The sequence below is a fragment of the Paralichthys olivaceus genome, chromosome 2, assembly GCF_024713975.1.
Source record: "Paralichthys olivaceus isolate ysfri-2021 chromosome 2, ASM2471397v2, whole genome shotgun sequence".
NCBI lineage: Eukaryota > Metazoa > Chordata > Actinopteri > Pleuronectiformes > Paralichthyidae > Paralichthys > Paralichthys olivaceus.
Window position 1 is genome coordinate 5,724,161 of NC_091094.1, and position 22,514 is coordinate 5,746,674.

The 22,514-nt window shown below is 43.4% G+C and overlaps 3 protein-coding genes across 8 annotated transcripts; all 3 read left to right on the forward strand.

The window, feature by feature from the left end:
* Positions 1–831: 831 nt before the first annotated feature.
* On the forward strand, positions 832–8,704 carry hp1bp3 (heterochromatin protein 1, binding protein 3). 2 transcript variants are annotated; one of them, XM_020096660.2, is made up of 13 exons: positions 832–981; positions 1,474–1,558; positions 2,495–2,690; positions 3,383–3,445; positions 3,553–3,709; positions 3,793–3,936; positions 4,058–4,117; positions 4,365–4,504; positions 4,942–5,032; positions 5,741–5,900; positions 6,446–6,557; positions 6,954–7,127; positions 7,303–8,704. In XM_020096660.2, exons 2-13 carry the CDS (start codon positions 1,492–1,494, stop codon positions 7,796–7,798), a joined length of 1,860 nt encoding a protein of 619 aa, XP_019952219.2. In that variant the 5' UTR covers positions 832–981; positions 1,474–1,491; the 3' UTR covers positions 7,799–8,704. The 2 variants fall into 2 exon arrangements, with proteins under 2 accessions (XP_019952219.2, XP_019952220.2); XM_020096661.2 differs by lacking the exon at positions 3,383–3,445.
* A 731-nt stretch (positions 8,705–9,435) lies between these two features.
* Positions 9,436–13,789, forward strand: sh2d5 (SH2 domain containing 5). 2 transcript variants are annotated; one of them, XM_020096814.2, is made up of 10 exons: positions 9,436–9,593; positions 10,019–10,084; positions 10,517–10,597; positions 10,689–10,763; positions 10,889–11,035; positions 11,263–11,463; positions 11,856–12,039; positions 12,465–12,570; positions 12,654–12,813; positions 13,189–13,789. In XM_020096814.2, exons 2-10 carry the CDS (start codon positions 10,034–10,036, stop codon positions 13,390–13,392), a joined length of 1,209 nt encoding a protein of 402 aa, XP_019952373.2. In that variant the 5' UTR covers positions 9,436–9,593; positions 10,019–10,033; the 3' UTR covers positions 13,393–13,789. The 2 variants fall into 2 exon arrangements, with proteins under 2 accessions (XP_019952373.2, XP_019952374.2); XM_020096815.2 differs by lacking the exon at positions 9,436–9,593 and adding an exon at positions 9,632–9,869.
* A 701-nt stretch (positions 13,790–14,490) lies between these two features.
* Positions 14,491–21,962, forward strand: kif17 (kinesin family member 17). 4 transcript variants are annotated; one of them, XR_011244273.1, is made up of 14 exons: positions 14,491–14,972; positions 15,499–15,645; positions 16,205–16,306; positions 16,548–16,737; positions 17,482–17,934; positions 18,072–18,166; positions 18,281–18,482; positions 18,592–18,686; positions 18,840–18,955; positions 19,285–19,513; positions 19,940–20,198; positions 20,311–20,355; positions 20,452–20,575; positions 20,829–20,968. XR_011244273.1 is itself a non-coding variant. In XM_069532539.1 (14 exons), the coding sequence occupies exons 1-14, from the start codon at positions 14,742–14,744 to the stop codon at positions 21,011–21,013; spliced, it is 2,487 nt and encodes an 828-aa protein (XP_069388640.1). In that variant the 5' UTR covers positions 14,493–14,741; the 3' UTR covers positions 21,014–21,962. The 4 variants fall into 4 exon arrangements, 3 of the variants coding, with proteins under 3 accessions (XP_069388640.1, XP_069388635.1, XP_069388645.1); XM_069532539.1 differs by having other exon boundaries at positions 14,493–14,972; positions 20,311–20,372; positions 20,455–20,575; positions 20,829–21,962; XM_069532534.1 differs by having other exon boundaries at positions 14,494–14,972; positions 20,311–20,372; positions 20,829–21,962.
* The last annotated feature ends 552 nt before the right edge of the window (positions 21,963–22,514 follow it).

The following is a 22,514-nucleotide window of genomic DNA, read 5'->3' on the forward strand; positions in this document are numbered from 1 at the left end:
ATTCAGAGGTTTTAATTATCGTCATACTCAATTACAATGAACCTGTAAGAGGCTTCTCTCCAAGATATCTTTATATACCTGTAAAAAAATATATAGAAATAATATGAAAAACAAATGGTAGCATCAGCAAATACCTACATAAAGAAATATGACAAAGATTTTTCAATTTTTTTAATATATTTATTTTTAATATAGCTATTTTTATTATATTTTAGTTTTAATCATTTAAAAATACATTTATTAATTAAATTAATATAGTTATTTATTTTTATTGTCTTAATTAAAATGTTTATATTCGTTTTAATAATTATATGGTTGTTTTTTTTAAATTTTATTATAATTTAGTTTCTCATTTTGTGTAATCTTTTTAATTCAATTCAACTTTATCGCAGACACAATATCTGTAAATGAAATAAAATACAAACAAATACATAAATACAAACGTAGCAGCGCACAAATCCAAGATCATTAGATTATCGTTAAGACACAGGAAGACGTTATCCAGAAACAAGAAGGATAACTTGTCGAGGTTCAGTCGAATCGGTTAATTGAGACAAAGTTGTACGTAAAATAAAACTCCCTCCTGGATTTAAATATATTTAATCAGACGTAGAACAGGTTCCAGGTGATTTAAATAATGTTGTGTTGAGCGGAACACTGTCACATTGGAGCAACTTTCAAAACCTTTTCTTTAATAACTCATCTCCACGTGTAACATCAACAGAAACGACGCGAACTCGCTCCAACGTGTTTTTATTTTTTTTTTATTTTAAATATTCTAACATTTTAAACGTCGGGGAGGAAACAGCGCCTCTCAGCGGCCGGCCGGCGCCACGACAGTGGGAATCCTGCGACGTGACGTGCGACGCAGCGACGTCACCAACGGTCGTGATGGGGCGGGGCCGCTGAGCAGGAATCTAAATAAAGGATCGTGCAGGATTCAAACTACAAACTCTTTCACTTTTCCTCCGCGACTCTCAGGTGAGTTCGTCCCGCGGTGTCGTCGATTGTTCGCCGGGCGCTCGGATGCACGGAGCCGGCGCCGGAAAACACGCAGGAGCCGCCGGGTCTCCGCTCTTTTTCTACCCCCCCCTCACCCCACACACTCCGGGCGAAGTGAAATGCATTTTATCCGCCGTGTGCGACGCCATCACTGTGCGTACAGACCAGCGGACAAAATGGCGAAACTGCTGTTTTTAAAAAAAAAAAAAAAAAAGAGAAAGAAAGATCCTCGCTGCTCTCCTCCGGGGCTCGAGGGAAAGCGGCTGTTTGCTAATGCTAGCGGGGGAGTGCGCGCACCGCCCGACCGTGCTTCGTGTTGAACCAGAAACAAACGCACCTTTCTGTTTGTGTTGTGTTCTCGTGTTTTCGTGCGCTGGGCCTCAATGAATGAAACCTGGTCCGAGCGGCGTCGCCGTGTTTCCGCCTCACGCCCTCACTCAGCCTCGGCGTTTGTTGTTTTCCTCCATCCAGATTCATCCCGTGTGTGTGATGCCGATACGCCGAGCAGCAGCGACTCCGACCCAGGAGAAGGCCCCCTCCGCTGCAGCAGAGAAAGGTGAGGCCCCCGGGGTCGACCATTACCTGAGCTCCAGAGTCCTCCAGGTCCCCCCAGCTCACAGACCCCAGCCCAGCACGAACCCCCCCTGCAGCCACACACATACACACACACCTCCATGAGTCTGGAGGTGGAAGTGTGGTCATCACATTTCTAATTTCATAATTATTGGTGTAGCCCCTGTGCCCAGAGACAGGACTGCAAAGTCTAAATAAAGCAGATGTGGAGTTTAACGTTCATCCCACAAATAAGAGAATTGTGTCACAATCAAATCCACTGAGTTGCTCACACTCATATATGTCGCTCCTCTCATCAACATCCATGAATGATCCCCTGAGAAAACACCAAGAACACCAAAACAATGGGGTCCTCTGACCAGAAGGTTGCAGGTGCAATCCCAGTCTTCCCCATCCTGCATGCCAAAGTGTCCTTGAGCAAGATGCTGAGCCCGTCAATCGTCCTTTCTCGTGGAGAAGGTGCTGCAGGCGGATGTGTGAATGCATGATCAGAGCTGTTAAGCACCTTGAGAGCTCATCATAGATACAGACAATGATCAAAGATGTGTTCCTTCCATTGTTGATGTTCTATTAAAACATAATTCATGACCTGCACCAGAATGCAGCTGGTTCTCCTCTGACCCATACTCCATCTGTCCACCCAGTTTCATCCTCTACCTTCCAGACGTTCGTGTGTAATCTTACAAAACAAGCTGATAACTTCTTTATTTATCTAGTTCGGTCATGAACTGAAGAAGATTCTGAACATCTACTGGAGTTTTACTATATTTCAGTTTTGGATCCTGGGATCCTTTCTTCTCTATGAACTCTAAGTTAAAGTTGGGTTTAAAAAAAGGGAGGAGGTATCTCATGGTTGTCTTTGTTTCTAAAAGCCAGGGGACCTTTTTTTTTATAATGCTAACCCTTGTCTCCCCCTCAGAGCCCGAAGCCTCGGAGGAGTCGCCCTCTGCTGACGAGGAGCCTGCGGCATCTTCAGCCGCGGCGGCCGAGGTGGAAGAGGCCGAGGGTGAGAGCAAGACGGCGGCGGGCGATGCGGAGCCCACAGAGAACGGAGAGGAGAAGGCCGATGACGAAGCCGGGGAGGAGAAGGAAGGAAAAGGGAAAGAGAAGAAAGAGTGAGTCTCAACCAGAGAGCTAGTGTGCAACTCTGAACACTGCGATATTTCACTTTGATGGCACTTTTATCTGTTTATATGATCCTTACCTCTGCTGGATAACTGCAGACTGCTCCTCATGGTCGCAGTGTTGCATTTCCACAAGATGTGACCTGTCACCGCCACATTCATCCCCCTCTTTACGTAGCTGTTAGACAGATGTACCCGTCTCTTGGGGGAGACCAGGAGGAGGAGACAACCATGACATCAAGAAAGTCTGAGAATGTGTTACCAGTTCAGTCCGTATCTGAAAACTCACACAGCAGCATTAGCTGTGATGCTATATTCTGTACATTTCAGAATAAGGCTCAGATTATATTTTTTCTTCCTTATTGAAAAACACGACTGAGCGCAGTGATCTGAATTCTAGAAAAGTCTGTTTACCTGTAGGGGATGGAAATTTGGAAATGTGTTTCCAGTTAGTTCCAGTTTTACTGTCAGGGACTTTCCTCTCTTTCCAACTTATTAGCTCAAAGTCTTGGTTACTTCTCCTCCTTCTCTTTTCCCAGAGCTGGACAAAGAAAAGATTCACTTCTCTGCACACAGTTCAGTAGCCTAGAAATCCAGTCAGGGTCAAATTATCATGGTGGTCCTTTAAGACAGATGTTCTCAAACTTAATTTTGTCTTTCCCGTCGGTGACAAATGGACAAAGTGACAAATGCAAGGACTGCGCGGCTGGACAGTGTGCAACACACTGCTATGTTCTCCTACTAAGGTGAGGATGTGATAAAGATAAGGGTGAAAACGATCACAGTGAAATATCGCTTCCAGAGATTCAGGCCGCTTCACTGAACTTGTGTCTTGCTCCTTTTTTGGCGACAGGTTAAAGGACGGCTACAAGTACGAGAAAGCCAAAGTCAAGAAGGTGAAAAGGACGATTCCTGCGTGGGCTAGTGTCGCCTCCAGCAAAAAACTTCCAGTTACCAACTTTGCAGGAACGCAGAACAAAGTGGATAATATCCTCATTGAAGCGATCACGGTGTGTACGAAGTCTGAGTCCACCACAGTCGAACGTGTTTGACTTTTTTTCCCCTTTTCATAATTTTTTCTTTCTATTTTCAGTCTTGTAACGACAAGTCGGGGGTTTCGTATCAGTCCGTCATGAAATTCATTGGGAAAAAATATCCGGACATGGAGCTCGACAGGAAGAAGTTTCTTATCAAGAAGGCAATGAAGAAACACCTGGAGAAGGGAACTATCAAACAGGTAAAGAATGGAAGTCTCTGTGTTTCTCTATGTGGAGATATAAACAAAAGCCTTGTCTTGAATGTGGAGGAAACTAAAAACTGTTTTAACTGAGACGTCTCTGTCTCTTTCTCCGACACAGCTGAAGGGTAAAGGCCTTTCAGGAACGTTTGCTATCGGGAAGCAGACGGCCTTGACTAAGGTACGTTACAGCAGAGGTGGGGAGGGAAGTGATGTGTCCATTACATACTCAGTACCTCCGCTTTATCAAACTTTCTTCGAGGGTTTTTTGAAGCTCAGTAGATTTGGGTTTCAGGTGCAGGTCTGAAAACTTTTTGGTCTTATTTAGAAACGGAATTTCAATGTCCGGCTCAATAGACACAACAGAAGTCGTCAACACCAGTAAAACTTCGGCGAGAGATCTTAATCCAATGTTTGGTTGTTTTCAGAAATCCGGTCAGAAGCAGGAGTCTCTGGGAGATGCTCTTCCTCTCATCATCACTCGGCTCTGTGAGCCCAAAGAAGCCTCCTACAATCTGATCAAGAAATACCTGGAGCAGCACTTTCCCAGCTTCAACATCGAGAACAGGTACAGAGCTACTGTTTGACCCACATTTATAAAAGTGAAATCATTTTTTTAATTATTTATTTCAAAAATATTTTGAGGATGGGAAATGTTGCAGATGATGTTACATTCTAAATCCTGTGACCTGCAAAAGTTGACTTCAACTTAATCCTTTATCAGATGTAATTCAATCAAACAATTTACCACAGACTCAAATTATTTATTCTCGACATAACTAAGCTTCAGAGATGAATTAATAACAGCAACAGAATTTAGAAAAACAAAATCTACCAAATAAAAGATTTTTATTTTATTTAGCTTCAACAAACGGCTCAGTAGTTTTACCGGTGGCCTGGACTGAAAGGACTCTTAAGTTTTACAAATGAGTGTTTATAGTAAAGTTGTTTCATTAGCTGTGATGATTGATTATTGACAATACGAACGATTTGTGTCGTCCTCAGGCCAGACGTGTTAAAGACAGCTTTATTAAAGGCGGTGGAGAGAGGACAACTGGAGCAGATAACTGGGAAAGGAGCCAGAGGAACTTTCCAGGTAAAACATGGATTCATTTTTACTTCAGTGACAGATCTCCTGAACAGTGACACATGAAGTCTGATGAAATTAAAACCTGTTTGGTGAACAGATGTGTAATGTTTCTATCACAGATTCTTCTCTCAGCCAGTTATCGTCTGTGCATTAAGAAACTTTAAGAGGTTTTTATCTTATGAGATACGTTTTGTTTTCACCACTTCAGGACCTGTTTGCTTCCCCCTGCCAATTTATCTGTCACCTGGAGCATCACTCTTTTATTATACAGTTTCTGTGATATTAGATATATTTCCTGGGGAAATAAGAGTTTTCAAGTCCAACTTCTCTCTTTTTTTTTTTTATTGGCACCATTGAAAAAAAGATGATGCTGCTAAATGATACCGACTCTGTGAGATTGAGACGACGGGCTGTAGATTTGTATGTTTGAATTTAGGATACAAACAGCTGTTCTTGTTGTTTCTAGGTAAATCTTTTGCATTGTGAATAATGTCAAATCTTATTTTCCCCAAATCCAAGACAACATCTTGTATTTCAAGACTAAGGAACCCAGAAAAATTCACATTTGAGCAACAAAAGCATTCAGTTATTTATTGAAAAATAAAAAAGTGACTCAGAATGATTGTTCCGTTAATTGATGAATCAACCAGTTCTCTGAGCCGTGGTTTGAACCGAACTTTGCATCGTAAACATGCTCATATCTCAATGTCACAGTTAAAGCGTACTGGAAACCAGGTCCTGCTGAAGGGCAGCACCTTGGAGGATGCCATCACAGCCGCCATCACAGCCATGAACGAACCTAAAACCTGCAGCACCACCACTCTACGCAGATACTTAGTAGATGCCAACAAGGACAGGAAAGAGCACCAACTCGGTGAGAAACAGTCGCTTGCATGCATGGCTTCGATTTAAGGTCATCACTCGTGTTTATAGTTCTGTTCTCCATGTTGGTTATACTGGATTTAAATAGACACCATGTTGACATCATGTTGTAAATACACATTATCTTGGATGGAGCTTTGCGTACGTTCTCTGTACATCATTATTCCTAAATCCTGTTGATTGTGTCTCTGATGCTCTGAAGCAGTTAGACAGTTGTTTCCTCTTTAAATGAAACATTAGATAATCAGTGAACAAGCAGGAAGATGTCAGGAGTCGTTCATAAAGAGAAGTGGATGATGGTGCAAGAGAATCATGAAGCTTCCATCGATGTTTTATTGCTTCTCCTGTCATTAGTGGAATCGGCTGTAACACATACAACTTTAGTTCTCTGCAGAAGATGAAACTATTCTTCTACACACGTCCTCTTTTAGGTTTCAAGCCTGCAGAGTTTCCCTGTTCGCTCTTAATACGATTTTATGGAGTAAAGTTTGTGCATCCAAATAGAATTTGACTAAAAGCTGATCTTCTTTTCTTCAGTGGCCAGTCTGAGGAGGACCCTGACAAAGTGTAAAGTTCTGGGCTGGATGGAGCAGATCACTGGTCATGGCTTCACAGGAACCTACCAGCTCTCGTTCCCCTTCTACCCAAGGTAAATAAAGTGCAGTAAAGGATATCTTTCACCAATTCATGTTCAAAATACATTTATCACACTTTGTCTACATGTTCAAGAATCAGATTTTTTTTTTCCTGTGGCAATTATCAATACACAGTGAAACAAACACAACACGCAGAAACACGGATGATCTTCTATTTATGAGACGTGGGTCAAATAATTAAATCTTTTCCTGATATAGAGAAGATAAAGATGATTATTATTATTCTGAGCAAGTTAGAATCACATATTTTCTTTAATGGATGTCAGAGAATATAGTTTCACGAGGTTAACACATCTTATATATTTTAAATAGATAATAAATGTGGCAATAAATGAACATTGACTTTGAGATTTTTTTGTCATGTGTTTAACTTTGCTTTTTCTCTTCAGCCCCACCATCCTGTATCCAGACAAGTTCCTCCAAGAGCCTCCGAAGAAAAACGCTGCAACTCCAACAAAGCGGAGGCGCACGGTTGATTCTTCTGACGAGGAAGAGGAGGAGTCGTCAGAAGAAGAAGAGGAGGAGGAAGATGATGATGATGATGAACCTCCCGTCCGTAGAAGGTAGGTGTCAACGTTTAAGTTAACAAACGTTAATGACGGAATGTGAGGTCTGGAGCAGGCGTGTCCTCATTAAGACCTAATGCACAGAATTAAAACTCTGTTCTCAAAAACGGTACTTTGAAAAAATGCTAGCCGACTAAGAGCGCTAATAAACTTGTGTGTTCTCGTCACTCAGGAAATCTCAGAAGAGGCCTCCACCCAAGGCTCGCCGTCCTCCACCGGCCAAAAAATCTCGGAGCTCAAGTCAGTCAAAAGCTAAAGGCAGAGGACGTTCCCTGGCAAAGAAGTCTCCCGCCAAGAAAGGGGCCAAGACATTGGTAAAGAACGAATCCACGACGCCGTCGAAAGCCACACCCGTCAAGAGAGGAGCTCCTGCAAGAAAGCCCAAAACACCAGCCGTCAAAAAGCTGAACAAACGAGCGACCAAGCGACCGGTGTCCAGAGAGTCGTCTCCCGAGGAAGCTGTAGTCACAAAGGAGACGACAAGGGGGTCCAAGCGATCTAGAGCCGAAGAGTCCACCCCTGAGAAGCCCGCGGCTAAAAAGGCAGCGACCAAAGGTGGACCCAGGCGCCCTGAGCCAAAAGTTTCATCCCCTGAGGGGCCTGTCGTGAAAAAAGGCGCGAAGAGCAGCAAGAAGGTGGCTCGTAAGTCAAAGAGAGGGAGGAACTGAGCGCAGGAGCAACTTCCACGAACTGGGCCGCTCTCAGTTTGCAGCTCTGTTTCAGCGCTCGCTCTCTTCTTATCCTTGTTTTCTCCTCTTTTTAACGGGGCAGTAGTTTATTTTTTATTTTTATTTCTATTGTAGAATAAGAACGTCACGTCACCCTAACACTAAGTTAACTGTTCATCAGGGGTTTCCCAATTTCCTTTTTGTAATCATCACGTGTAGAAGCTCAACTAGCATCGCCGTTAAAGCAGATATGTGTCCAGCTGCCAGCAGGATCCGACATACTGTAAACTAGAGCCACGTAGTGACTTCTGTTTTTATATCTCTCTCTCATCCACTCTGTAGGTGTTGGCAGCACACATTCCAAATATGAAATGAAGTGAGTGTTTTGGAGCGGTGAAAATGTCAATTTTAAGTAAACCGAGGGTTTAAAATCTTAATATTTTATAAATCACAGATTTTAACTTGTGTTCCTGTGTCCTAAACACATTTGTTTTGGCCATGCAGCACCGCACCACAATCTGAACTGTTACACATATTTGTCCTTTGTATAATTATGTTTTTAATTATTTGTTTAAAAAAAAAAAAAAAAGAATTTCCCCTTGAAAAGATGAGGCCTGCTGGTGCCAGGCTGAGGATTTAACAAGAGAATCAAACATTAGATCAGTGTTCATTTCAAAACAAGTCATATTGGGTAAAAAGTCTTTTTATATATCTGTGTGTGTGTAATCGAGCATATACATAAAGTGATTCCATTGCTTCACAGCTGTAATTCAGTACAAAGTGTAAGAAATGTGTGTTGTGAATAAGGAGGATAATAGCTCATACAGTACATACCCTGCATGCATGTATTCCTTGTGTTGTTAAGCTTTTTTTCCAAGTCATTAATAAAATGGCTATATTTGTAAACCTGCTGTGAAAATCGTCATTCCATCGACTATATAATATAAAATGTTCTTTTAATGGTTTATTTTCTGCTCAAACCGACTCGAACCATCTGTGTGGTTCCAGCGGGACAATCAGGTGCTAACGGGACTTTAAACTGAAGCTGAGAGATTTAAAAGGGTGATTCAGATTTAACTTCCTGGAAGATCAACCAATGATGGTCCTTAATGTGTGATGATGCTGAGATCAAGTTCAGGTTAAATTGTCAAAGTAATATATAAGGATTGAAGTTATTTCAATGAGGGTTCGGGGGGGGGAGGGGGACACAATCTTTGTCTCTGTAAAGTGACTGCGGGCTGCGTCCTCCCGTGACGTTGACACCAGAATGAGACGGTCTGGTCCTCGGGTGATTTCTAAAAAAGTCAGCAACTTGTCCCACCCTCGTTGTTGCCTAGCAACAGAGCTGAAATTAGAAGATGAGAAAGTTTAAATGCAACTTTTTTTTTCTTTTAAACAAAAGTACTGTTAGCAAAACTAATGTGTCAAACGTGTCATTGGTTCTGGAGCCATTAACACAGAATGTTTCAGCGCAATGAATACTGGGATAGGTCGAACCTGCAGATGTGACACAGTGGAACTTTAACCTGATTCTACATCCGGGGATCATGTGCATGAAGGAGCGAACTGACACTTGCGCAATGAAGAGGAATGTGAGGATCTGTGGGAGGTGGGGAGGGGGGGGGGGGGGTGATTCACTGCGTTAAGTGTTCAGACACCTTCCTCCTCCTCCTCCTCTTCCTCCCCGGAGCTCCGCCTCTGGCCCGCAGCTCACACCTGGAGGACGGAGTGGCGGCGGCAGGTAAAGCTGAGGAAGAGCTCGGTGTTCCCGGGTGAGGAAGAGGAGGCGCAACCGGTGAGTGATCTCCAGAGACTTTAAACGACACGTGGACCGAGTTCAGACCCGGACACCGCGGGGGAGCGTGGGTCCGACACGGGACGGGAGTTTTTTTTTTTCTTCCTCCGCCTGTAGTTTGGTGATTTGTTCTGAAACTGTGTTTGTCGCATGTCAGGACTGATGAGGCCGCGAAACACGTCCCGACACTGTGACGTGACTCTGCAGCGAATTCACTGCGTTGAAACTTAAAGAGTTAAACATGTGGAAATCCAGAGTCAGGTTTCCTGTCTTCATGTAAATCTACAGCACACATGAGCCCGATCATTATCATCTCATCTGACTGTTCAACGTTTAACTTCCTTAAAGTTTGGGTTTTTTCACAGGGGGGGTCATTCACTCTTGCTCTCAGTGTGTTCAAACCTTTGCTTTCTTTATTTTGACAGATAAAATCCGTCATCATGGGTGAAGCTCCAGTGAATGAAGATGGTACAGTCACACGATCAGCAGAGGTAACCCTACAAATATATTTATTTAAAACCCATTGGAGGCAAATCAGTTGGAACCGCTTGTATTAAAAAAACAGACACCGACAAGATGTTCGATAGAGGAGCTATAATATGAGGGAGGAGAATATAGAAGAATATAAAATAAATGATAAAGTTAATGACGATTAAAAAAAAATAGCACTGCCTGGTTCTCCCTCACAATCACACGGAGCATCTGTCACACTCCATTAAGATCTTGCTGTCTGTGGCAGGCGGGGGGGGGGTTCAGTATGAAGCAGCAGATAAAACCGACGCATTGTTAAAAATAGTGAAAAACAAACTTTGCTGTGTGTAATGAAGCTTCACCCTCCCCCCTGGTAAAAATGAACAATTCGCCTGTCGTCTGCACGAGTGTCCTCCGGTTCCTGTGTGTTAAACTTTGTCTCCGCTGTGAAGTATGTCGGCTCATTTCCTGTGGACGACCGCTGTTTGGACGACCAGATAGAGCAACTGCACGCTCAGCTGATGGTGCTGAAAGTAAGATTCTTGAAATGATCCATATCTGGAAAGCAGCTGAAACCTGTCTAATGCAAGTGACAGGAGCTAAAACACTGGTTGTCCTCAACAGACGTGCAGGAGGAGACGACCTGTGTCCCTGAAGTTCTCCATCAAAGGTGTGAAAATGTACAATGAGGATGAAACGGTAAGGACGATCATTTGTCTCTGATGATCTCACGACTGTGTTCAAACCTAAAACCAGAAATGATGAAAGTTGCAGATGTAGTCGTAGTCATCTGGCGTCCCTGCTGTCACCCTCCCTGTCCGCAGACCCTCCTGATGGCTCACGCCCTGCGCAGAGTCTCTCTGTCCACCGCCCGACCCACTGATGCTCAGTTTGCCTTCGTCTCTCACAACCCAGGCAGCACTGACACCCAGCTGTACTGCCACGTCTTTCAGGCTCGGCACGCCAGACACGTAAGGAACGTCCAGATTAGACCTTTATTCAGGTTAAGCTGCGTAGAGCTATGTCGGGAATTCACACACTACCTTCCAATAAGAATGATTAGAGGGTAACCTGCCCCCCCCACCAGCAAAACCACAAAAGTGAGGGAACAGTTGGGAACACATTTAAAGGGATTGGAAATTCAAAGGTTAATGTTTATTGGCTGAGACACAACTACTTAACCCTCTCTCTCCTTTAGGCCCAGTTCCTGAATCTGCTGCTGTGCCGATGTTTCCAGCTGTCGTACCTGGAGAAACACCCCGACGAGGCTCAGACAGACTCCGAGGGTTCACTGCCTCGTCGTAACCCCTCGCTGCTCAACCACGGCTTCCCTCTCAGTGTCAGTGCCCTGGTGTCCTTCAGGAGAGCCCCATTCCAAGGGCTGCTGCCTGGCATCAAGGTTTGAACCTGAACATCGTCTCCTCCCTCTGCTCGACAGAACGCAACCTGCAGCATGGATGCATTTTGTTATCCTCACATTGTCTGTAGTCATAAAACGTTATCAATATTATGGGATCCTCCGCTACTGAAGTGAACTACTGGAGTACAATTAATTCCTACAATGCCGCTCAAACTGTTTTAAGAATACGAGCTGGAGCAGATGAGCGTAAAAAGAAATCTGTGATAAGCTGTTGTCACTTTGTGGTAGATGAATGATTAAATTATGGATTCACCAGAGTGTCTGTTGGTGAACGAGACAAGCAAAAAAAAGACTGTTGTGGCGACTGACTAAATCTGAAACCAAATCCTCACGCTACATCTTGATAACATTTTGTTTTGCCTCATCCGTAGAAAAGCCACAAGTCCTCTGATAACACACAGAGCAGCCAAGATGACGTCTTCCCCAGCCCCTCCCCCTCGCTGGTTCGCAAGAAGGCCATCCGCACCAAAGCAATGCGCTCTGGGGCTTACCGGTCCTTCACTTTCACTCCACTCAAACAGCGCCTCGTTCAGGAGCACCTGAGCGCATCACAAGGTGGGCCCGGTGTTCACAGAGTGCTATCAAGAGTCAGGGAGTTGATTAGGTAAAGAAAACCCCTCAGTGTTGGGTGATGGCGACCACTCACTGTCTGTTGTGGTGTCGACGGAGGTTTTTACCATTAACCACTTTTTGATAAAGGTGACGGATAAAATTCTTGTGTCACATGGGTCATTATACTTTTTTTTTAAGCGTCTCACTGTTGAGTTTCTGTTTATTTGACTCGTAGCTTTAACACATTGATACACAAGCTGTGGTTTTAAGGATTATTTCGTCACCGCTCTCTTCATTTAAACCAAATATTGCCTTCACTGATTGTCCGGATTGAAGTTTTTCTACACCAACGTGGGTTGTGGATTACCTCCACTATTGAAACTCTGGAGATTAAACAAAGCCAAATGATTTCTCTGTGTGTGAAACAGAAAAGGCGGAAGACAAGACACCAGCTCCGAGGTCCCGCGCTCCGAGTCTCGCAGAAACAGAAGAAGCACTGGCTCAAACGGTGTGGTGTTGGGCTGGTATCGCAACGTGAGTAGCCCCTTCTAAAAACTTCTCTGACAACAGATGACGTCTATAGCACTCATCGTTTTTCTTTTTCCCCAACGTTTCAGTGACAGCAGCTACTCTCTGCTGGCAGACGATGTGCTGGGGTCGTACCTCCTGTGCCCTCACCCGAAAAAACCCAAATGTGGCTCCCTCATCATTCGCTTCTCCTCCGGCCTGGTGACCCACCTCATAGAAAACACTCGCACGGGGAAATTCCTGCTGGAGGTAACTGTTTTATTGAGGAACGTATCAAGCTGATATGTGATGAGATTCATTGTGGAAACAAAATCTTAAGAAGTAGAGGGAAATTGAAAGGAAATGGTTTACTCTCCAGAAATTTAGTTTTTTTTAAATTTCTTTTAGTTATATTATGAAAAACAGTTTTCTAGGATAGAACATTGATATTGTAATTTTTATATATATATATATGTTATAAAATCTGATATTTCTGACAAATGTCTAACCCTAACCCTTTTAAATCGAATCCTATTTTTATTTTTTAACTGTTGGGGGTGTGAAATATCAATGATCCTAGATTATAATTTGCCTAATTTGACTTTAATCCTAAAATCGTTTTCTTTTGTTCTGTCTTTGTGTCAGAAATGCAGGACTGAGTTCAGTTCCCTCGCTGAACTGATTGAACACTACACTGAGACCCAGGACGAGCTGCCGAGTCTTCTGAGCTGTGCCCGAGTGAACCACTGCTACGAGTGGGAGGAGAACACCAGCAAACAGTTGCCTGTGAAGTTACACAAGTTCTTCAGTCTAGCCAAAATTAAAAGTACCTCTAGAAAATGGTTTTAAACTCTGTGGCTTGCCAAACTGTGAGGATCCAAACTAAGTGACAGCTTTTCTTTTTATCTTTTTTGCACAAACTGTAAATCGCTCTTACTTAAAAATCACATTTGGTGTTGCGGAGGGGATTCCCAAACTATAATGCACCTATCAACAGTGTTGGCACTTAATGTATACACGTCATTTCATGGAAGGGTACTGCTTTATCAAAGATGTTGCTGTTTTTATGTCTTTCAGTATATATTTTTAAGTATTTTTATATGTGTCTGCAAGGCGTCAGAGGTTATTTGTGTTTTAATGGTGTGTTGTTGAGAACTCGGATTTTTACACCTGAAGCAATTTTTTGTAATCTTTTTTTTCTTGCGTTTTAAAGACATTATACAAATATATTTTATCGTTTCATTGAGCTTAAGTCTTGCTTGTTATTTATTTCTCAGTTTAGACGTTAGACCTGGAATCATTCTATACAAGGAATTTCCTGAAGTAACAAAATGTTACTGGGACATTTTCTATATCATTGGCGTATATCAGAGCACTTATATCATGGCCATGAATGTGTTTTTAATATTTGTCAGTCTAATGTGTTGGCATGTCTGTTTTACTGGTAGTTTTAAGTGGTTAACTGGAATCTTGTGTCCTGATGTTAGATCAGGGGGTTTTTCAGCAGAGCGTATAAACCAAGATGTCACGATATAAAACTAGGTTTGCGTTGGAATGGTGGTTATTGTAAAATAATCTGTGATGTTTTGTTCCTGTGTAAGCAGCCGTATGACAGTGAAGGTAAGATATTTATAGTAAGTCTTTTCCACATTACACTGACAATCCTTGGTTTCAATCGGTGTCTTAAACAGTCATTTGTGACGCTTCATGGCGAAACGTCACCCGAAAGACTTTTCTGCAGCGTAGCATGGGGTCGCTTGATCATCTCCAACTTTATCAACTTAGTCTAAAAACATTTTAACCCTGTAAAAAAAAAATCAACGACAGGATGAATCAGCCGGAAGAACGACGTGAAATATCTTTACAGAAGTACAACACACTCACTGTTAGCATGCAAGCCTCGACCTCACCAAGATGGCCGCCCCTCGCTCAGCTGTGGTTTGTGGTCGCTAGGCAACGTGGAGACTCTGCGCGGAGAGGAGCTGAGACGATGGAGGAGAATCTGCGGCGTCTCCTGAAGTGACTCCACCAACTAGAAGTAACTCCGTTCAGCCTAGTTTCTCTCCTTGAGCTGTTTTTGGATCACTTCTTGTCACTCGATGTTCTCCAGCCACCGGCTCTTGAGATGTCTGTGTGCTAGCTCACTTCTGAAGGTAGCTTCTTCTTCTTCTTCTTCTTCTTCTTCCTGTTGGTGAGTGATGGGGTCGGAGTCGGTGAAGGTGGTGGTCAGGTGCAGGCCCCTGAACGACAGGGAGAAGGCCCTGGGCTCCAACATGGTGCTGACCATGGACCTGCGGCGCTGCCAGTGTTTCATAGAGAAGCCCGGGGCGGCGGATGAGCCTCCCAAGCAGTTCACCTTCGATGGGACCTACTTCACCGATCAAACCACCGAGGAGGTGTACAACGAGATCGCCTACGCTTTGGTGGAGGTGAGTCCGTCTGTTGCTGTCGGTGTGAACACAGAGGGACAGTGTGTGCAGATGTGTGCAGCTCCACAGACACTGGACACCGTCAGAACAACATCAGTGACCTGTTTCTTATTGCCACGGATGGCGGACCTCATTATTTACTCAGCAGTCTGCTGTCGGTCACCTGTGAAGGTCACCTGTGTGCGTGGGTGGGTAGAGAGGTGAATAAGTGTTACGTGTGTCGGTACTTGAGTAGTTAGGTATGTACTGTATGTGTGTGGGTAGGTGAATATGTGGTGGGGGTGTATGAAGGTGGGGGTGGAAAAACATCAACAGACACAACCAACACTTTGCACCGGATGTGGCTCTGGATTGACAGGGACAGACATTTGGTACAGACCAGCCGGACATCCTATTTGTGCACATTTAAAAACAACATCTTGTGGAATTAATTATATTTTAAATTATCTAAGTGTTGCTGCTCATAGAAAAAGCCAGATGCAAAACGTCACTGATGACCAATAATGGTTTTCTTTTTTTTTTACAGGGAGTCACTGAAGGATACAATGGCACAATCTTTGCCTATGGACAAACTGGAAGCGGAAAGTCCTACACAATGCAGGGGGTGTCTGAGCCTGCAGCCCAGAAGGGAGTCATCCCGAGGGCGTTTGAACACATCTTTGAGAGTATTCAGGTAGGCACTGTTATGGACATTTCTTATAGTTTAGATGTATTTTATTAACTTAGTTTTATTCTATTTCACTAAGTATTCACTGGCTTATTTTCGGGGGGGACCTTTCTAACCCAGCATGATAGAAAATATGCTGAGATTTGAAATTATCCAAACGTTCCTCTATTGCAGTATTTGTAAGACCCAAGGTTGAGTTAGTAAGTCAGACAGATGACAACTGGAGGAGGGTACATGAAATCTCTGACGTCTTTGAGACAGACAAAGAAGACACAACAATGATTTGGCGAGATGAGCTAACAGCTCAGATTTGCTGATGGCAATACAACTGTCACCGTTCTGTACGGCTCATCAGCCTGGTCCCCCTGATGCATCCAGTGTTCATCCATCTCCACAAAAAACTCCGTCCTTCAAGATTTCAGTCCCTGACACGTCCACAGATCCATTTTATGAATTCCAAGACCTTTTAGCGTGTGTCTGAATTTGTCTTAATCGACCATAATTGTCTAAACTTTGCATTCTCAGAAAGACTAATCATAATCATGTATTTTTATGTGCAAGCTAGTGTGCAGAAAATACAAAGTTCCTGGTGAGGGCGTCATACTTGGAGATTTACAATGAGGAAATCAGAGACCTTTTGGGAAGCGACACCAAACAGAGACTGGAGGTGAGTCTGTTAAATCACCGTTCACAACATTGTGTAACATTAGAAGACAAAACTATTATTGTTCTTTGTTAAACACAACGATTGTGAAACTTTTTTCTCTGACTGTCCTGACAGTAAACACAGCGCTTAGTTGCCATGGCGATTTTAAAGAACAGTAATGATATGGATTCTTGCAGGTGAAGGTGAACAGGGTGACAGATTTTGATTGTGGGTTTTTTTTGTGTGGTTGATGATTGCTTAGCTGAAAGAGCACCCAGAGCGTGGGGTGTACGTGCGTGACCTCTCCATGCACACCGTGCACAATGTGGGTGAGTGTGAGAGAATCATAGAGCAGGGCTGGAGGAACCGGGCGGTGGGCTACACGCTGATGAATAAAGACTCCTCCCGCTCCCACTCCATCTTCACCATCCACTTAGAGATCTGCAACACTGGTGAACACACACACACACACACACACATACAATACTTTGTTTTTATGTATGATAAAGAAGTTTCTATTTGCATTAGCCTGTGCTCGTAGAGGTGTGATACCATTATGTCTAATCAGCGGCAGCTCAGTTTTCAAGTTAAACAAAAATTCCACCTCCTGATAACATCAACCTCTTATTGCTGACATTAGTTTGCCATTAATCTTGTTTCAGGTTTAACCACTTCTTCTATATCAAACATAAATGTGTGTACGATGACAAAAAAACCTAAGAATGTGTAAAATTATTTTTCCATGTCGCTGACATGTTTGTAAAAAAACAACAACTTTGTATTTTACTTTATTTATTATATTATGTTCAAGTAGATTTTCACATACTTGGAATTTTGTGTTTTGGTGCATAAAACTGAACACATGGGGTAGAAAGGTGAAGGGAAAGATAAAGCTAATTTTAGACCAAGTGTAAAGAGTATAAGGGAAAGCTTTACTACTAATAGTGTTGCGCAATACGACCAATTTATAGAGCACCGAATAACTGAGTATTTTAAAGAGAGATGTCAATTAGCAAATACAAAAGAGTAAATAAATGTATTTAAACACTGGCATGTTGCTCAGAGCTTCAGTGCCACATGTTCTAAGTATTGTCTTTACCCGTGTTTGTAACTGAGTGGGTTTTATTGTTTTATTTGATGCAGGTATACACTGTCAAGTAGTTTCTTTACCTTCTCTTTGTCCCTCACATCCTCAGATGCAGCAGGGCAGGACCACCTCCGAGCAGGTAAACTCAACCTTGTTGACCTGGCAGGAAGTGAGCGTCAGTCCAAAACCGGTGCCACTGGCGAACGACTGCGTGAGGCAACCAAGATCAACCTCTCCCTCTCGGCCCTGGGTAACGTCATCTCAGCCCTGGTGGACGGACGCTCCAGATACATCCCCTACCGGGACTCCAAGCTGACGAGGCTTCTGCAGGACTCTCTGGGAGGAAACACGCGCACCTTGATGATCGCTTGTCTCTCCCCGGCTGACAATAACTACGAGGAGACCCTGAGCACGCTGCGCTACGCCAACCGAGCCAAGAGCATCCAGAACAGGCCGCGGATCAACGAAGACCCCAAGGATGCTCTGCTCAGAGAGTATCAGGAAGAGATCAAGACGCTGCGGGCCCTCATCTCAGGCCAGCTGGGCATGGCTAACCTTTCCAGTAAGTGACGTATTTTAGTTATAAGGGAAATATAAACTTTTTTTAATTAAAATATTACTAATATTTCTAATTATTGACAGATGTCTGACTATTATTTCCTTTTTTTTATTGATTTATCATTGGTCCTCATCATGCAGCTCTGTTGGCTGGTCAGTTGTCTCAAACATCCCCTGATCTTCCTTCAAGGCCAGAGTCAAATACCACAGAAGCAGAGAAGGAGAAGATTAAAGAGGCAACTCCAGGCTGTTCCCACACCAATATATCACTTCACTTCTCCACATGCATTGTAGAGATGAAGTGATTTATGGCTCTGTGTTCTGCTTGCTCTCTCTCTTTCTCTCTGCAGGAGTATGAGGAGAGGCTGGCCAAGTTGCGGGCCGAGTACAATGCAGAGCAGGAGTCCAAGGCAAAGCTGCAGGAGGACATTGCTGCACTGCGTTCCTCTTATGAATCCAAAGTGTCCAATCTGGAGAAGGCCCGAGCCAGCAGGGGGAGCACTGTCCCAAAGAATGTTAACAGGAAATCCTCTGGCCATCACAGAGACACAGGTAAATAGATCATTAATGAGTTTTTCAGTTACAGGGCTCATTGTTCTGTCAAATCCTCAGAACAAACACTGACAATTAGCAATTTTATCATTTTGATTTTGTTTCCCAGCATCAGTGAGCTCGAGCTGTATGACACAAGAGGAGCTCTGCCTTAAAAATGACACCTTGTGTCTCAGTGCACCGGGAGAAACTTCTAAGTCCAAGGTACAGTCCTTCTACACCATTATTATTTATTATCCCAAAATAATCAGGTATCCAACACTACCTGAAACACGTATGTCAAATGATCTCTGACCTGAAAGTAAATTATTTTATTACAAACTCATTGGATGTAACTTCCTTGTGTTGGTGAATCAGCCTCCTGCTCCTTGTGCTGAAGATGAGGTCCAAATAGGTTCAGGTGGAGACGGGCTCAGTGACTCAGAGGACGTCGCCACAGCAGAACCTCTGGACCAGAAACATGTCCTGGAAAGGTTTGAGGCCTCATGTGTTAATACAAAATTACAGTTGTAATTTATGATAAGTGTTGATGTAAGCTGGGGTTCATAATCCTGGAAAGACAACTTTATTTATCAATGACTATCGAAGGCTAAACGAAGAGGAACTTACCAGCCCTACCTGATGATTTCTTTTTAACCTTGCACATTGGATATGGAACATTACCCGACATATTATGACTCTATGAATATACACCAGATACCAGGACATTAAGCAGCTTCCACTGCCTCATGTTCTAAGACACGATGATGCTATTATTCCTATTGCTCCACATCACTTCCATTCACCTCTGTCTCTCCCACAGGCTGCAGCAGCTGGAACAGCAGGTTGTGGGAGGAGAGCAGGCCAGGAACAAAGAGCTGCAGCAGAGACACCGGCAGAGGAAGAATCTCGCCGACCAGAGAAAAGTGCAGCTCATCCGAGCGCTGTCGGAGAACAGTGAGGAGAGTGAAAATGTGCTGCTGAATGTCTACAACTCTATCCAGGAGGAAGTCCATGCCAAAAGTCAAATCCTGGTCAAGGTGCAGGGAAAGGTGGGTCACAACTGTTGGTTTGGAGCAGGAACGTGGCCAACGGAAAATTATTCAATTGAATTTATTTTGTTTTATAGCTGAGACTATACTTCATGAATGTCTTATTAACCCAGACTCATGCATCATTTTCAAGCCTCTCAGAGAAGGAAATCAGTTGGAATTGGGCCAAAATTGTTAAAGCAATTTTCTCTGATCTTGAAAGTAAAAGCATTTTATCAACTTTCACGATGTAGAAAATTATAAACCCTTGTCTCTTTAAGAGGTAGATAGAGACTGTATTTAAAGATGGCCGACATGACAGCTCAGTGTCTTGATTGCCACCTGGTGGCTGGCTGCAGTGTAGTTTATAAAACCTCGGTTCACACTAACTGATTAATTTTATGCACTACCCTTCAACCATAAAGACACATTAACCTGCTGTGACAGCTGAAAGCAGCCAAACTGGAGATCCGTGACCTGCAGGCAGAGTTTGAAGTGGAGCGGAACGACTACCTGGCAACCATCCGCCGGCTGGAGAAGGAGGGCCAACTGCTGAACAGCCTGCTGGAGCGCATGGTACCCCTGGTGCGCCGCGACTGCAACTACAGCAACCTGGACCGCCTGAAGAAAGAAGCAGTGTGGGACGAGGACAGTGTCACTTGGAGGCTGCCGGATGTGATGGTGCAGAAAACAACGCTGCCTTCAGGTGCAACATAAGAACGGGGGAATTAGAAACGTATCAGGTTTTAGCTTAATCCTAAATGTGTTTTTCAAATTCTTCCTCGTAAATCTTATCCAGTTCTGTTTCTCTTTAACAGCCGTGCATACAAAACCATCAACCAGAAGAGGCTCAGCTGCTGATGGTGGAGAACCATGTTTGGTGTGTTTATGTGTCATGCATCATGTTTTACTCCCTCACACTGAAACACTGATGCAGCCTCACCCCTCTGTGATTTCAGCAGGTGGAAGAGGACAGGTATAAGGAAATGCTGGACCGCAGTGACAGTGAGAACATCGCCAGCAGCTACTTCAAGTCGAAGAGGACCAGTCAACTGCTGGGGGGGGACACTACCAAGGGACACGGTAAGAGCAGGACCTGGAGACTTGTCCACTGATTGTAGTGAATTGTCTAAGAACCTTTCAGTTCAATTAGAATAGAGTCTAAATGTCTCTTTCTCTTTCTGGTCTTTTACATTTGGAAGTGTCATTCCTTTGGGGGGGGGGGGGGGGGTTAAATGAGACACACTGAAGAAATTATAGTGACAAAATAATAAAAATGTCAAAAGCTATGACAATGTTTACATTTTCCCTGATATGTTGATATCTTCTGCTACAGCCATCCACTCTCCTCCTCTTGTCAACGGAGCAGCCCACCTATCACTGAGCAGTTCTGCTGTGAGCTCACCTGTCAGCTCTGACTCCGTCATGCCTCGACCCTTCCGCCTGGAGTCGCTGGGTGCCCCCGTGTCCAATGGTAAGGGGAAGCGCAAAAAAAGCAGATCTCATAATGAGGCGATTTAAAAAGACTGTGTGTGAACTCTCATGTCCTACCTTCTCTAACACGCCTCAATGTGTTTTTTGTTTAAAGGTCCAGTGTGTAGGCTGTAGAGGAAGTGTAATGCTAATATTTATGTTTTTATTGAAGTATAATCACAGTTTCTGTTCACTTAAAACAAGCCCTTTATATCAGGGACGGGTCCTCTTCCACTTGGTCCAACATGTTGCAGCACCATGTTTTTTACAGTTGCCCAGAACAGACACATCCAAACACTGGCCCATCAGAGGGTCTTTCTTGTATTTTTCACTTGCAGGAAGGTAACGGTCACAAATATGCAAATGCAGGAGAATTTCTCAGGTCAAAGCTCACCAAAGTTGAACTCCACACGAAGCCACGTTGTGGATTTCCTTTGCCATCGAAGGTTTAATTTGCTCCCTCGCTGCTGCATTTGCATATTTGTATCACGTTGGCTGGGCTGTGTACCGGATTTTTTCGCTGTACGTGCCTGTAATCAGGGAAAACATTGGGCTCGGGTCAATGTTCTAACACACGAAACCAAATGCCTGTCAGGGTCTGTTAGTTTTCAGACTCTACTTCTCCTCCACAGGAGGGGAAGGGTATTCAGTTGAACACAATATACAACTTTGCCACTAGATGCCACTAAATCCTACACACTGAACCTTAAAAATATTGAATACAATGTGATTGGTTACATACAGTATATTGTAGATGATCAAATACTTTTGATAACTACACATAACCAGAAATGTATACATCAGGCACTTTTAGTTGACACAGAGTGATGTCATGTGTTTTAAATCACAGTTTGAATGTTATTGGGATCAGTTACCTTCATTATGATTCTACCCTTGAATTTTTGCACTGTACTTCAAAACTTTCGTATACTCCAACTGTTGTAACGTTCACCTGCTGCTGAGTAGATCGAATAAATCAATGTTTCCACTTCACAAAGCTGGACTTGTTTGCAGTGTTGTCACCAGTAAGAAGGTCTGACCTGTTTGTGGTGTTGGAGTAAATAGTGACTCCGTTGGAACAAATGGGTCAGGGGGCTGTTGTCATGGCAGCAGCGCTGACAGATAGTAGACAGTTATCTCAAGTTACATGTGACCTCTGGGGTCAGCGTTGTGGATTGAGGTGTTGTATTACTGTTTCTTGATAAAGACAAGAGAGTTGTTGATCTGTGCTCGAGCCAAATACAAATCCTTGGATAATATATGGAACGTTTGTACAGATTTATTTGGCAAATGATGCAACAAACACTGTGGTTGTAGTTTTACGTCTAAGAAACTCTGTTCTTTCTGCAGTATCATATTTCTTATTTGGGCTCTGGCCTGATTTCTTTATCCATTGTTTAATATTATTTGACTCGTGTCAGTTTCACAACTCGACACCCTTTGTTTGTCTGTGCAGACACAACAGATACAGGCCCATCATGTGAGGTGCTTGCCTCATCGAGAAGATAAAACAACAGAGGGCCACTGTAATTGTCTCTCACGATTATTA